The sequence below is a fragment of the Maylandia zebra genome, linkage group LG14, assembly GCF_041146795.1.
Source record: "Maylandia zebra isolate NMK-2024a linkage group LG14, Mzebra_GT3a, whole genome shotgun sequence".
Classification (NCBI taxonomy): domain Eukaryota; kingdom Metazoa; phylum Chordata; class Actinopteri; order Cichliformes; family Cichlidae; genus Maylandia; species Maylandia zebra.
The window spans coordinates 35,691,414-35,704,831 of record NC_135180.1 but is presented as its reverse complement, the minus strand read 5'-3'; the positions used below and the strand labels follow the sequence as shown (position 1 = coordinate 35,704,831).

General features: G+C 42.6%; 1 protein-coding gene and 1 non-coding gene across 3 annotated transcripts in view; both read left to right on the top strand.

Moving 5' to 3' along the window:
• Nucleotides 1–2,257: 2,257 nt before the first annotated feature.
• Nucleotides 2,258–2,422, top strand: LOC111501261 (U1 spliceosomal RNA). Its single transcript, XR_002721447.1, has one exon. It is a non-coding gene; the product is annotated as a U1 spliceosomal RNA (small nuclear RNA).
• Nucleotides 2,423–4,340: 1,918 nt separating this feature from the next.
• The window catches only part of map4k1 (mitogen-activated protein kinase kinase kinase kinase 1), a 51,301-nt gene continuing 42,223 nt past the window's right edge, over nucleotides 4,341–13,418 (top strand). The window contains exons 1-2 of one of the 2 annotated variants that reach the window (XM_076873443.1): nucleotides 4,341–4,437; nucleotides 6,874–6,992. In XM_076873443.1, the coding sequence (XP_076729558.1) occupies nucleotides 4,356–4,437; nucleotides 6,874–6,992 (201 nt within the window). In that variant the 5' untranslated portion in view covers nucleotides 4,341–4,355. Of the gene's footprint in view, nucleotides 4,438–6,873; nucleotides 6,993–12,301; nucleotides 12,603–13,418 lie in introns of those variants that run through there. The other variant, XM_004569642.3, reaches the window with a different exon arrangement.

Here is a 13,418-nt window from a genome sequence, read left to right as displayed (position 1 = left end):
TAAATCTCTGGTCCGCTCCTGTTTCTACCACTTAAGAAATATTGCTAAGCTGAGTCCTATTGCGTCACGTTCTGAACTTGAAATGATTATACATGCTTTTTCATGTTTCGTGTTGTTTAGACCATTGTAACTCGTTGTGTATCTGTCTAAGTAATGCTTACTTGGAACGTCTGCAGGGTGTTTAAAATGCTGCTGCAAGGCTTTTGACCAAGGCTTCCAGGTACACCCATGTCACTCCCCTGCTGATCCAGCTGCATTGGCTCCCCATTAAATTCAGGGTCCATTTTGAGATTATAATTCTGACCTTCAGGGCTCAGCACGGACTACCTCCAATTTACATCAGTGATCTTCTTCATCCTTAAATTCCCAGCAGGTCCCTGAGGTCTTGTGACCAGGGCTTGCTGGTTGTCCAGCACACCACATTAAAAGAAAAGGTGACAGAGCTTACTTTACTTTAACCATTTTATAGATTTTTGTACATAAATAATTTCCAGCCTAAATGATGCAGAAAAAAGTACATATTCACATCTGAGCTTAATTTCAGATTGATCTGCTGAAATGTTCATTTTACATTTCTTTTAAAAAAAAAATGTTCACACTATGAAATTATATTTATAACAGGAAAAATTCTAAAATAATAGTTTTGATTCAAATAAAATTGCAAACTTTTATTCAACGAATTCAAACCATTTTTTTCATTAATTGAGTTGCTGTTACTCAAATGGTACTGCGCTCTCTGATTGGCTTACTGGTGACCGCGTGTGGCGCTTCGAAGAATGGCACTTTTCCTCCGGAGTTTTGCAGAGGTTTTCTTTGGGAATATGTAGCACGTTTTAACCTTGAAGTGCCCCACCCCTTCCGTCCCTTGTGTATCTTATCTTATCTGTGCTGTTTGCCACGTTTATTACCTGCCTATAAAGCTGACCTGCTTTGACTTTTACATTTTAAGGTAAGTGGTTTAGAAGCTCATTTACACAACTCACATGTTTTTCTTCCGAGCGTGACGGGAAAATGCGCAGTGACATAAATTATTCAACAGGGGGCGCTGATATTTGGTTACATTAGAATGACCATTATGTATATATTTTTTAATGCGTTTGGAGTTTATGTGTTGAGGAATTGAGGAAAAATATGTATATTGATAAAATAATAACTTTTTAAAAACTACAAAAAGTTCTTGTGTCCAGATTAATGAGTAATTTTGGTTCATTTGCATTTTCCTCTTGTGGTCATTAGATGAGGGGGGTGATTGTAATTTTCAAATGGTGTGTATTTGTGTAGCGCTTTACTAGTCCCTAAGGACCCCAAAGCGCTTTACACATCCAGTCATCCACACATTCACACACTGTTGGTGGCAAGCTACATTGTAGCCACAGCCGCCCTGGGGCGCTCTGACAGAGGCGAGGCTGCCGGACTCTGACCACCACCAGTAGGGTGAAGTGTCTTGCCCAAGGACACAACGACCGAGACTGTCTGAGCCGGAGCTCGAACTGGCAACCTTCCGATTACAAGACGACCTGCCAACTCTTATATAAAAATATTCTGGTTTATTAAACTAAACTATAATTTATAGTATATTTATACTCTATAGCACGTGTACTAACACGTGCATGTGCGCCGGACCCGCGTGATTTTGCTGTCTTTAGCAGGTAATAAACTCCCGCCAAAGCAAAAATTCGCTCTGAGTGAATTCAGTCGTTGTTAATGAGTAAATTTTTAGAGTGTTTTTATTTGGATTGTTTTCTGGTTGTTTGTTGCACTCGGACATGTTCACAGACGTGTTTTCGTGAGCAGCGCTGTTCATACTCCGAGACCGTAGCGGGAAACTGTTGGTTGCCTAGCAGCAGTTAACGAAAAGACCGGAAGTCACTGTGCTTCAACTCGAAAACTTTTGCATTTATCCTCTTTTCCCCGAGTATCAGACAAACTCGTTTAGCAGCGTGCTTGACCTTTGAGTTAGCTGAACTTCCTGGTGGTCTGTTGGTGGATTTAAGGAGGTTAAATGGATGAAAAAAGTTATCTTTCAGCTAGCTCTTGTTGCGCAGATGCAGCAATGCATGATGGGAAATTCTCCCGGTATTTGTAAAGCTAAATAACCTTATGGGGCTCTGTTGGAAACTGCTTCATGTGTATATATAAATAGTGTGTAGTCCCAGCTTCCTACAGACTGTGTTTGTGTTGATTGTGAGATTGTGAGCACCGTGAGTGTGCACGGTTTGTGTGTGAAACACTTCCCTATGCGTGAGCTGGAGAACTCATACTTACCTGGTAGGAGAGATACCATGATCAAGAAGGTGGTTCTCTCAGGTCGAGGCTCAGCCATTGCACTCTGGCTTTGCTGAAAGCCTGCGAATTCCCCAAATGTGGGAATCTCGACTGTATAATTTCTGGTAGTGGGGGACTGCGTTCGCGCTCTCCCCTAATCATATGTTGAAAGGAAATTGTGGCGACATTTACGCTTATTATGAAGAACCAGGTCATTTAACATGTGTATATGAAGATGATATGACTGATATGGAGTAGCGTGCAGTTTCCTCGTTTCTCCGCTAGAGGCCGGTAGAGCTCTGTAAATGTTCAGAGACGTCACAGATAAGATAAGAAGAACTTTATCCCGAGGGAAATTACTTTGTCATACACATGCTCAACGCAGCAAGAGAGACAGAGGAACAATATATACAATAAGAATACTAGTATACAGTAATCTAAGGAGCTTGGAAAGAAAAGCGTCTGGACTTCTTTGAGTTGCTTGAAGATGTTTCACCTCTCATCCGAGAAGCTTCTTCAATTCTAAGGGCCAAATGGTGGAGAGTCCCAGATTTAAACCCAGTGGGAGTTTTCCCCCCCAAAGAGGGACAAAGGACCCCTGATCCTCTACCTAAATATGATTAGGTAGAGGATTATGATTAGGACTCTCCACCATTTGACCCTTAGAACTGAAGAAGCTTCTCGGATGAGAGGTGAAACGTCTTCAAGCAACTCAAAGAAGTCCAGACGCTTTTCTTTCCAAGCTCCTTAGACTACGATGACCTGGATGACTGAGAACCTTCACAGACAGTATACAGTAATATACAGTAGGAAGAATTGGATTAACTAACTGTTAGTAACATATAACTAAATGGTAAGGATTTACAGCTTCATCATCTAGACGAGTGTCACTTTTAACTTTGCAGATATTGTTCTCAGATATTGGACTCCAGGTGGCCTGTCTGGTGGATTTAAATCAGGGTCGCGTGTGTTTGTTATCTTTTAAATGCAGTGCCTGGCCACATTCAGTATTTAAAGTTAGTATTTCTGTAGGAGTGCTCACTGGATTCAGATTCTTATTGTTCAAAGTGCTCTTTGGAAGTGAAACATGTATATAAGTTTAAAAACAAAGAGCTCTGAGGCAGTCACCTCAAAGTTGAGGTGGATGTGACAAAGCTGCAGATTTCCTGTTTCGTAGCTATGCTGTTATTTGCTGCTCGGTGTTGTTTTTTACTGTTAAAAATAAATGTTATCTATTGAGGTTTTGCTGTCATGTGACTCATCATGACACGTCACTTTGGGTGTGTGAAGTTGTAGGGTCAAAAATTAAGACCTTAGTCACACAGGTCTGGAGACGACCCTCCAGTCTGAGTGGTCGCTGAAAGACCTACGATTGGGTAAATGTGTATTCCCTGGTTGGCAGGTAGATAGAAACCTCCTTGTGTTAGCTTTGGTTGCACACTGTTGCGGTTCTGAGTAGTTTGCATGCAGGACGCCAACTTGTCTGCAAACACTCGCCAACTTCTCCGTGAGCAGTAGTGAAACTGAAAAGTGAGTGTTTGCCTTCACAATAAAACCTTTTTAACGTGCAAGTGTTTGCAGACAAGTTGTTCGGGTCGAGAAAATGTTGCATACCTTTGTTTAGCGTCCTTACATGATTTGCTGATTGCTAAAATCAGTATTTTTTGACATGTCAGGGTGATGATATGACGACACTCCCTCCTGCAGCCAGCTGAAACGTAGCCACGCCACCTTTATCTGGAGCGCTGATGATGTATCCGATGATGTCATTTGCAAATGGCTGTCTATGTTAGCAGATGAGCTACAGGTGTTTGTTATTTGGTACATGCAGTTCACCCATGTTAGCAGGGACCATAGAAATGTAGCAGGCATGCTGTATAAAGCGTATAAAGAACCAGCCCATGTACCATAATAGTTATTTGTTGTGTTGTTAAAGAAGTTCAGACATTCAGTGGTGTGTTGTGCTGTCAGCCTTCTTTATCTAATCATTGGATCTCTGGCATATGCCTTTCACGCCACCTCTGTCACCCTAAGCTGTTAAAAACTCAAATGTCCCCTGTGCACTTTACGCTGCCTGACATTTGACCACAATGAAAAACAGTCGATTTGTCCTCTGTATATCTCAGCATGGAGGTCAGAAGCCAGAACCTGCTGGAGGAGGCAAAGCTCCAGGTGGGTGAATCGCAGCTGGGGAAAAGTGGCTAAAATGCATGTGAATACAGTAGGGCTGCCACAAACGATTATTTTGATAGTCGACTAGTCACCGATTATTTTTGCGATTAGTCGACTAATCACATCATCATCCATTGGACATACAGCGTACAGCTTATTGCACCAGCAGCATCTGCTCTTATATAACTATCATTAGCTTACAGCTTTAAGTGTTTAAGTTAAGTGCTAATTAAAAATAAAGACAAGATGATAGTTTATTAAAGTTTAATGAAGTTTGCAGATTGTTTCGGTGAAGTTTAATAAACTCCTTGCTATCTAAAATATAACAGGACACTGGAGTATATTCTCCAGCATCTCACACTTCTGATAATCAGCTGTCTGCTTGATGTTTATTCAGCTGTGTAAAAACTATAACTTTAATCTCAGCCAAACCGATTTACTCAGGAACAAATAAAATACTAAAAAAAAGCCAAACAATAACATTTTAAGCTAAGTGACGGCGGTGGGTTTGAAAACGATTTGCCGGGAGTCCGGTGTTCTCACGGCTCTAGTTAGCCTAGCCTCCGCCTAGCTATCGAGCTAGTGGGTAACAGACGTCTCCGAAAACGTCGGAGCGCTTTTGAAAATATGCGGTGTCTTGATAAACTGAGCAGATATTTGAGGTTTACACAGCTACATTCTCGCCTGAAAATATGTTAAACGTTTATTTTGTGACCCGGAAAGAATAATAAGAGTAATATAAAAACTAACTAGCTGCCGCCATTGTTGACAACAGAGCTGGGCTGTGCTGGGACGGAGCTACTTCTTCTTCTTCGGGGTTTAACGGCAGCTGGCATCCTTGTACATGCAGTGCTGCCATCTTCTGTTTCAGTCCGTTATTACACTCTTAAATCCTGCTACTTATTCCTGCGTCTTTTGTGATCTTACAAAGCTTCAAACGACGCGTCGACTATTAAATCAGTCGTCGACGATTTTGATAGTCGACGTAATCGTGACTAGTCGACTAATCGTGGCAGCCCTAGAATACAGTACGGAGTGGGATTTCTGTAGCACATGTAAACATGAATACAACAGAACAGCCAGTTAATCACACATCAACGTTTTTGGACTGTGGGAGGAAACCAGAGGGCACAGGAGGAAACAGACCTCAGACAACCAACGTGTTAAAAGTCAGAAATGTTCTTGCTGTGAGGCGATCGTGGTAACCGCTGCAAAGATGGCCTGTCTAAAGCTGAAAGATGGGATAGATAAAATATAAATATAAGCCAGAGTGAGACTGCAAAGACAAAAACACGAGTGCATATCTGTGTCAGCCTCAACCTCACAAATGAAGCCGACACAGAAGTGCCAAAAACTGCAGTTCCTCTAACAGCCACCAGAGGATGTCTCCAAAGTGAGCCGGACGCCGCAGACTCACAGACGCAGATTCCACCCAGACAGCAGAAATAAACACGCTGGTGTAAGAGTATTTTTGGCCCGTGGTTCACCGAGTTTCAATCTTCCCATTTTTAGAAGGTTTCCGATCTGCATTCAATTTTTATGGTCCAAAGGGACACTTGAGCTCCATAAATACATTATTTTAAAGTTCTGTCCACCCACTTTTAGTTGATTCCTTCCAACAGTGATATTATAGAAATTTGATGTATGGAGCTATTAGGACAAATCAGCTGATATGTGCATCTAACAAAGCTTGCTATCATTAGTTGATAGGTTGGAGCTCCACTCTCTCATATAAATATATTCACTGGTGGGTCTAAAAAACCCAGCAAACAGCAGCTCAGACACTAATGTCGACGCTTTACAATGTGGACACCACAGACCCTCAGATATATATTTATATAGTCTATGGTTTATAAAAAATAAATGCAGAAATGGAATTTTTTAAAAAGTTGAAACTTGTAAAAGCCCACAGAGAGACAGACATGCTAATTAACCATAGAGCGAGAAGAACAGCAAGGTTCAAAGTTTGCTTTTGAATCGCCGCTCCTCCCACAGCGGCGGCCAGGTTCTCGTGTAAGATGCACACTAACCTGCTCAAGGCCACCGCATCCTTTATCTGTTTAACTCTTTGCACAAAGCAACCCAGTGTCACTTTCTTTCTGCACTTCCCACGTTACGCTAACCTGTGAGCTGTGATGAAGCATGAGCCGGATGAGCTGCTGACGTTCATTATTAAACTTGTGTCCGATCATTAGGAACATTTTTGACTCAGTCATGCAATGAGACTTTGCAAGATTCAAACCTTCTTGAGATGAAGCTATAAACTAGCTTTTTAGCATCAGTATGAGAGTGAGCTGTGCACAAACATTTAATTGTTGAGCGTTATTGGATGTTTTGGTTTGGTTTTTTAATGCATAAAGATAAACCAGTTTGTGATGCTTCAATTTTGCGCTTTCATTGCTACGCCCAACCACTTCTTGTATTCTTTTTATACAGAAAAACATCTGCAGACAGAGTTCCTGCTGCTTCAGATGACATCTGTGTCTCTCTGTGTTCCCTGGGTGAGGCAGCAGCAAGTATTCAGAGAACAATGCTGCACAACATGCGAGGAAAACGTAAGAAAAAGTCTTTTGCTTCCAGCTTTCTCTCCGAGCAGAGAAATTTAAGTTGAATCACGGCTTAGCCACGCTCTTTAACTCTTGCACGGTGATTTTTCATGCACGTTGTCGTCCTCCCCCACCATCTTCTGTCTCTGCTGTGTTCACTGCATGAGTGAGCAGCTCCCCAAACCTCCCACCCACCCACATGCTCACTGTTTCAGAGAAGACGAGGCTCAACTTAAGTAGATGTTCCGCCTTTTGGTTTTTGGACCGTCAAAAATAATCCGTCTGGTCCCTTTTTATGCCGTGATGTCAGGTCCTGTTTAGAATTTGAGGGGTTTTTTTTCATGTTTGGGTGCTTTGTGTCTGTGTTACTCACTTCCTGTTTATTTTGGTTAGTTAAGTTGTCCTGTGTTTTCCCTCCTTTGTGATTGATGGACCCGCCCTCATTAGCTGCACCTTGTGCTTCACCGTATTTCTGTTTTCTTTAACTTCTCATTGGTTGTCATTCAAGCTTATTTTCATATTCAAAGATCAAACTGGTTTGTTGGTCATTATACTGGTCAAACAGCCTCCACAGTCACCACAGTCTGCACTGAGTGATCTCAGTCCAGTAGGGCACTGCTGGCATGTTTTAACAGGAGGTTTGCATCATTGTGCAGCTCATGAATAAGTTTCCAGCACTTTGTCAAATTAAGGAAAGAATCAAGGGACAAAAAAGGGCCCAACGTGGTATTACCCAGGCATCCCTAATATAGTGGCAGGTGAGTGTATATACTGAGAGTCTAATTGGAAACAGGAGTGACAAAAAAACAAGTGAACCTGAATAGTTTTAAGTACTAAAGGAAAAATACAACGAAAGACAGGAAATAAACCTGAGATTAAAGTGACTAATAATACAAAATAAAACAGGAAATGATTCAATAGAAACTCAGAAATGTGACAAAAGAAACTTTCAGGTTATTTTCATCCCCAACACCTAAGCTGTTAATCGTTCATTTACAGAAACTTTGGAAATACAGAAACAGATCATTGTTACTCTTTAGTGTGCTCAACTTTCAGCAACATTTGAAATAACAGCCGCGCAGCTCTGCAAGCTGAGGAATGATTCTTTTTTAGCACCTCCATACCGTTTGGTTGAGCAGCACCACGAGTCCATCCAGGAGTAGGATAAACAAGTAGTGCGAACAGCTGAGAAGATCATTGGAGCCTCTCGTGCCTCCATCACAGACACTTATCGCACCGGCTGCATCCACAAAGCCACCGGCGTTGGCGAGGACCCCACACACCCCACACACACTCCTCAACCTGCTGCCTTCTGGCAGTGAGGTACCGGAGCAGCAGGGCCCTTCCTGAACACTCAGTGACTGGACTGAAACACACACACATCGATTCATACACATCACTAGCAAGCATTTATCTGCAGAATCTCACACACACACACACACACACACACACACACACACACACACACACACACACACACACACACACACACACACACACCGAGTTAGTTTTTGCACAGTCTTTTGCACATTTCTGTTGCACTGTATCGTTCTGTTCTGTCGGCTGTTGCACTGTCTTTGGTTTTTCTTGTTGCAATTCTTGCACACTTGCACTTTATGTAGCCCTGTGTTGATCGTCTGTCACATGTAGCACCATGATCTTGGAGGAAGGTTGTTTTGTTTCACTGTGTGCTGGACCACTGCGCATGGTTGAAATGGCAGTAAAGCTGCTTGACTTGACTTGAGATCTCAACAAACCGTGTGTTAGTCTGAGGAATCGCTGGCTCATCACTAATTCTGAAATTTTCAGATGGTTTCAGCACTGATCGCATGAAGGACGAATGTTCGCTGGGATGACCTTACGTGGGCGTTTCCTTAACTTATTTACGCCGTTCGCCGTCTCAGTAACTGCAGAAACATGGCTGTTATTTCAGCTGCTCTTTGACTTTCGACAACGACGTATTAACACGTCTGGTTCTGAGCAACATGTGTCATGTCAGACTCGCGCCTGTTGCAGCAGGTAAATGTCAGGATATGTTGATGCGTCTTTGTGATGAAGCCCAGTGATAGTCTGTGTTTATGCTAGTACACCTGGAACTTTGTTGAAATGACATAACATTTTGAAACATAGCTTATTAAATTGATTTTCTAATTAATAAGCATGAGGCAGCACATTCAACAAATCTAAGAATATCTAAAAATAATTTGAAGAACGGTCAGAGGACGTGAAGAACATGCGGGGTTTGATGAAGACGTCCTAACAGGAGCAAACCAGATGATGCAGCAATGACAAAGAGGAGAGAGGAGCCATAAATACACACATACTGACTCAAAACAACAACAACCAGAAGTCCCAAGTTCTGGGGTTTATTGCACATGTTTGGATTTTGGACCTTATTATTAAACCGTTCAGACATTTGAAGTAAAACTGAGAATGTGACATTTTTGATCACTTGAGCACCTGAGCTCTTAAAGGAGTCTAATATTCTTATTTTGATCAGTAACCTCAGCTTTATCAGTAACCCCGTCAGTCCTGCTCCTAAGGCTCAGTTGAGGTTGAGGCAGTTAGTTGAGGTTAACTGGCCTCTGCTGAGTCTGTCACATGTGGGTGCTGAAACGAGAGTGTGGGCAGGCCGCTGGGTCGTCTGCTGAGCTGAGGAAGGAGGGGGAATAAATGTCAAAAGATGAAGATGGTATCGTTATACGATGGCAAGACAGATGTTGTCTGTCTTTCAGATTTGCTGTTTTGATTAACCTTTTAACGACTAACACGTGCTGAGCTGCTTTGTTTTCTTTTAAATCTAAATAGTAGCTTCTGATGATGGCGGCTCGCTTTAGATCGGTGCTTCTCCAAGCAGGGTCCTGCATGAGGGGTGTCGCATCTGTGTGCAGGTCTCTTGATTTAAAAGAAGGTGACGAAACTTTAAATATCCTGCAACAACAACCGTTTGCAGCAAATGCAGAAAAAAATAGTGTGAAATAGGAAGCAATGGATAAAATCTAATTAGCATGTTTCCTGTTTTCATGACTGCAAGATATTTTTGTGTGTTTACCGTGTAACGAGTCAGTACAGAGAGGAGGACACAAATGCAAGAAGCTGTGGTGAAATCCAAAAACCCCCCCACAGCTTTATGTGCTCATGCACATAAAAACTAAAGGGAAGGCACACAGGGGACAAGGAGCGGGTACAATCAGGCTAAAAAATCTGGTAAGATTACACACGCGTGCACGCGTGCACACAGATAACCCCTGAACTATCCAAAAACTCAGAGGTCAAGTTGGGCTAGAAATTGAGCTGACTGAGAACTAAACTGAGGGTAACTGGGAAGTATGAGGGTAAGGGCACAATAAAAAAAATATGTGATATCATTAGGAAGACGGAGCTAACAAGTTCCAGGAAACGAAAACGATAGCAGAGAACGTGAAGCTCTGGCTCTGTGGACTTCCAGATCCTTAGGGGGCGCTCATGAGGCAGTCCAGGGATGAATGAGGCCCCAAAGAGCCCCAGATAGTAAATTTCGTGGGGTAGACTTACGTTTGGCAACTTCAGTTATCTTCTTCTTGACAAAATGGGTTGAAACATTAAATAAAGCTCAATTTGAAGAGTAAGAGGAATTAGCAGAAGGCTGAAGTTTTATGAGCAAAATGTAAGGCTAACCACTTTTTCACCCAATGGCTGCATTAAAAACACTCAGCTCGAAGCTTGAAAAGCAGCACTTCACAAACCAGTGGGTGACATCGTGATGCTACATCCATCTCTTACATACAGCCTGCCGGTCCTGGGTTTGAATCCAGTTTGTGGCCTTTCTATGGCGTTTGCTTCAGGTATCTCCGATCACTCCAGCTTCCTCCCACAAACAAGCATGAGGTTAGGTTAACTGGTGACCTTAGATGTTAATGTGAGTGTTACTAGGTATTTGTCTCTATGTCTCAGCCCTCCAACAGCAAGTCAACAGGGGTTGACTTCGGGTTCCCCCCACTTGTGACCCTGAACTGGATAAGTGGATGGGTGGATGTGGTGGATGTGATGGAGGTAAATGGGTTAAGACCTTCATGGTACCAAATAGATGACTCGTCCCCGTTTCCTCCAATTCTTGACTTTTTAATTGGCAGCTGTTTAAAAAAAAGGTGCAGTTGTTTAACAAGGCATGTGTGGCTAAGTTGACTGGATGATTAACCGGCGCTGCTCTCACTAGTCTTCACCAGGTCTGCTGTTTCGGAGAGGTTAGCGCTCTCTGTCACTCCATGGCAGGAAGATGTAAACAGGTAAAGTAAAGCCTCAGCTCTGGAGGACTGTGACCTACAAAAAAGACCATGGTGGTTAAACATTTAAACATTTAACCGCTCATCCACGCAAAGCTACACTGTGCTGCTCGTGATTGTCAATGCTAACATGCTGCTAGCACCGCTAAAGTTAGCCACACTCAGTGTCAGCCACATTTAAAATAAGGCCTGCCCATGGAAGCATGCGATTACTGGTTTCCATTAGACTGTGCCCAGTTTTTACTGTTTCTTAATTTTTGAATACTGGATTAATTAGTTATTTTTTTCACTAGTCAGACATTTAAACAAACAGCAAAGTAGTTGTTTAATGCCCTCCTTCTCTCTCAGGTTCATTTTGTGCCATTGCTGCGGTGCGTTAAGGTGCTGCAGATAAGCACCAGCAACCATGATGAAACCACATCATTCATTCCAATTATATCTCTTACACCTCTCACTAAAAATGCTCTAATGGTTTAAAAAAAAGACGAATTTGAATCCCGTGGATTCTGGTGATTGTAAAAAATTAAGAATTAAAATGATTTTTTTAGTTGTTAACAGGATGTTGTACCCCTTTATTTGAACAGGATATGAACAGGAAGCTGACAGGGAGCTCCTAGCAAGAGTGACTTTTCTTGCAGAGCAACACACACACACACACACACACACACACACACACACACACACACACACACACACACACACACACACACACACACACTTCAGTAGGCGTGAACCTGAGACTGAAACTCGCTCTGAAAACCCCAACCAACTCAACTGCAATTAATCAGCTACAAGCCACACACATGCAGAAGCAGGTTCTCATGTGCGCGCGCGCACACACACACACACACACACACAAACGCACACACTCACACAGATCTTTGTAAAGCTGTCTCTGAAAGTCTCTCTCTCTCTCACACATGCACGATACAAGTAACAGGAAATAAATTGGATTATGCAAATGAGCTGAGAAAAAAATAGTCTGAGAGAGATGAGAGGAAGGAGGGAGTGACAGAGGCAGGGAGGACCGACAGCAGGCTAAGAAAGAGAAACAGGAAGGTGTGTGAGTGTGTGTGGCAGCAGCTGAGTGACAAGTCAGACAAAGAGAGAGTCCGAGCGCCTTTCCTCAGCAGCTCGCGTCTTCTTCGCTTCTCAGGTTTCTATGTAGATGCTGCTGTGTGTGTGTGAGTGTGTGAGACAGACTGTGTGACATGTCTGAGGAGGATTTTTAGTGACATCGAACAGCAAAATGGATTTCCATCAGAGGGCAGCTCTGGATATCTCCACCAAGAACCCTCAGGACGATTTTGAGATCCTGCTGAGAGTCGGAGGAGGAACCTACGGGGAGGTTTACAAGGTCAGCTGCTTTGTACTGCCGCTACATGTACATGTTCGCTTAAATCAGGTTTATTCAATTCTTACTTGTATTTTAAGAAACCTTTCACCTTTCAAGAGATCATGAGTATCTTTAAACTGTTTGAAGAAAGAAGTGGAAAATGTAAAGCTGAGTCTAAAGGAGGTTTTTGCTCCACTGGCTTCTCGCATCTCAAGTCAAGCATGTCTTACTTCTGCCTGTTTTACAAGTCGCTCACTTCTCCGCTTCCCGTCCCTGCACTTTAATGTACAGCAGCAAAAAAAGGGGGGTGGAGGGGATCTCAGGCTGAGCACGCGGTGCTTTGCTCGCTGTGAACGTCTTCTCTGTGAGTTTAGAAGAACATAGGTGTGATGGAATTTAGTTTCAATGGTTTACTGCAATCACAACTTAAGTGCATCTTCTATTGTGCTGGAGGAAGTGGTTTTACAAGAAGTGAAAGTATTCTTGTCGATAACTATTTTTTTGGCAGTTTTACTCCATCTAATAGAGAAGTTAGTGTAAACTCTGAATTGTAGTACAAGTACCACGAATTCCAGAGTTAAAGATCCTCTTTTCGAGCACTGATGTCATCAAACGCCAACAAACGGGGCTCAAGCTTTCAGAGCTACTAAAAGGTGTTTCAGGTGCTTCAGGTGCTTCAAGTGCACTCTAACATCATCCTCGACTCTGACGGGGCGTCTACACAATCACACCTCTGAGTTGTAGTTGAAGTTTCTCCCTATGTTTAAAAGTCTGTCCTTAAAAAGTCTCATTTTAAGTCATTTAAGTCAGACTTTAACCTGAAGCAGGAGCAGGAAG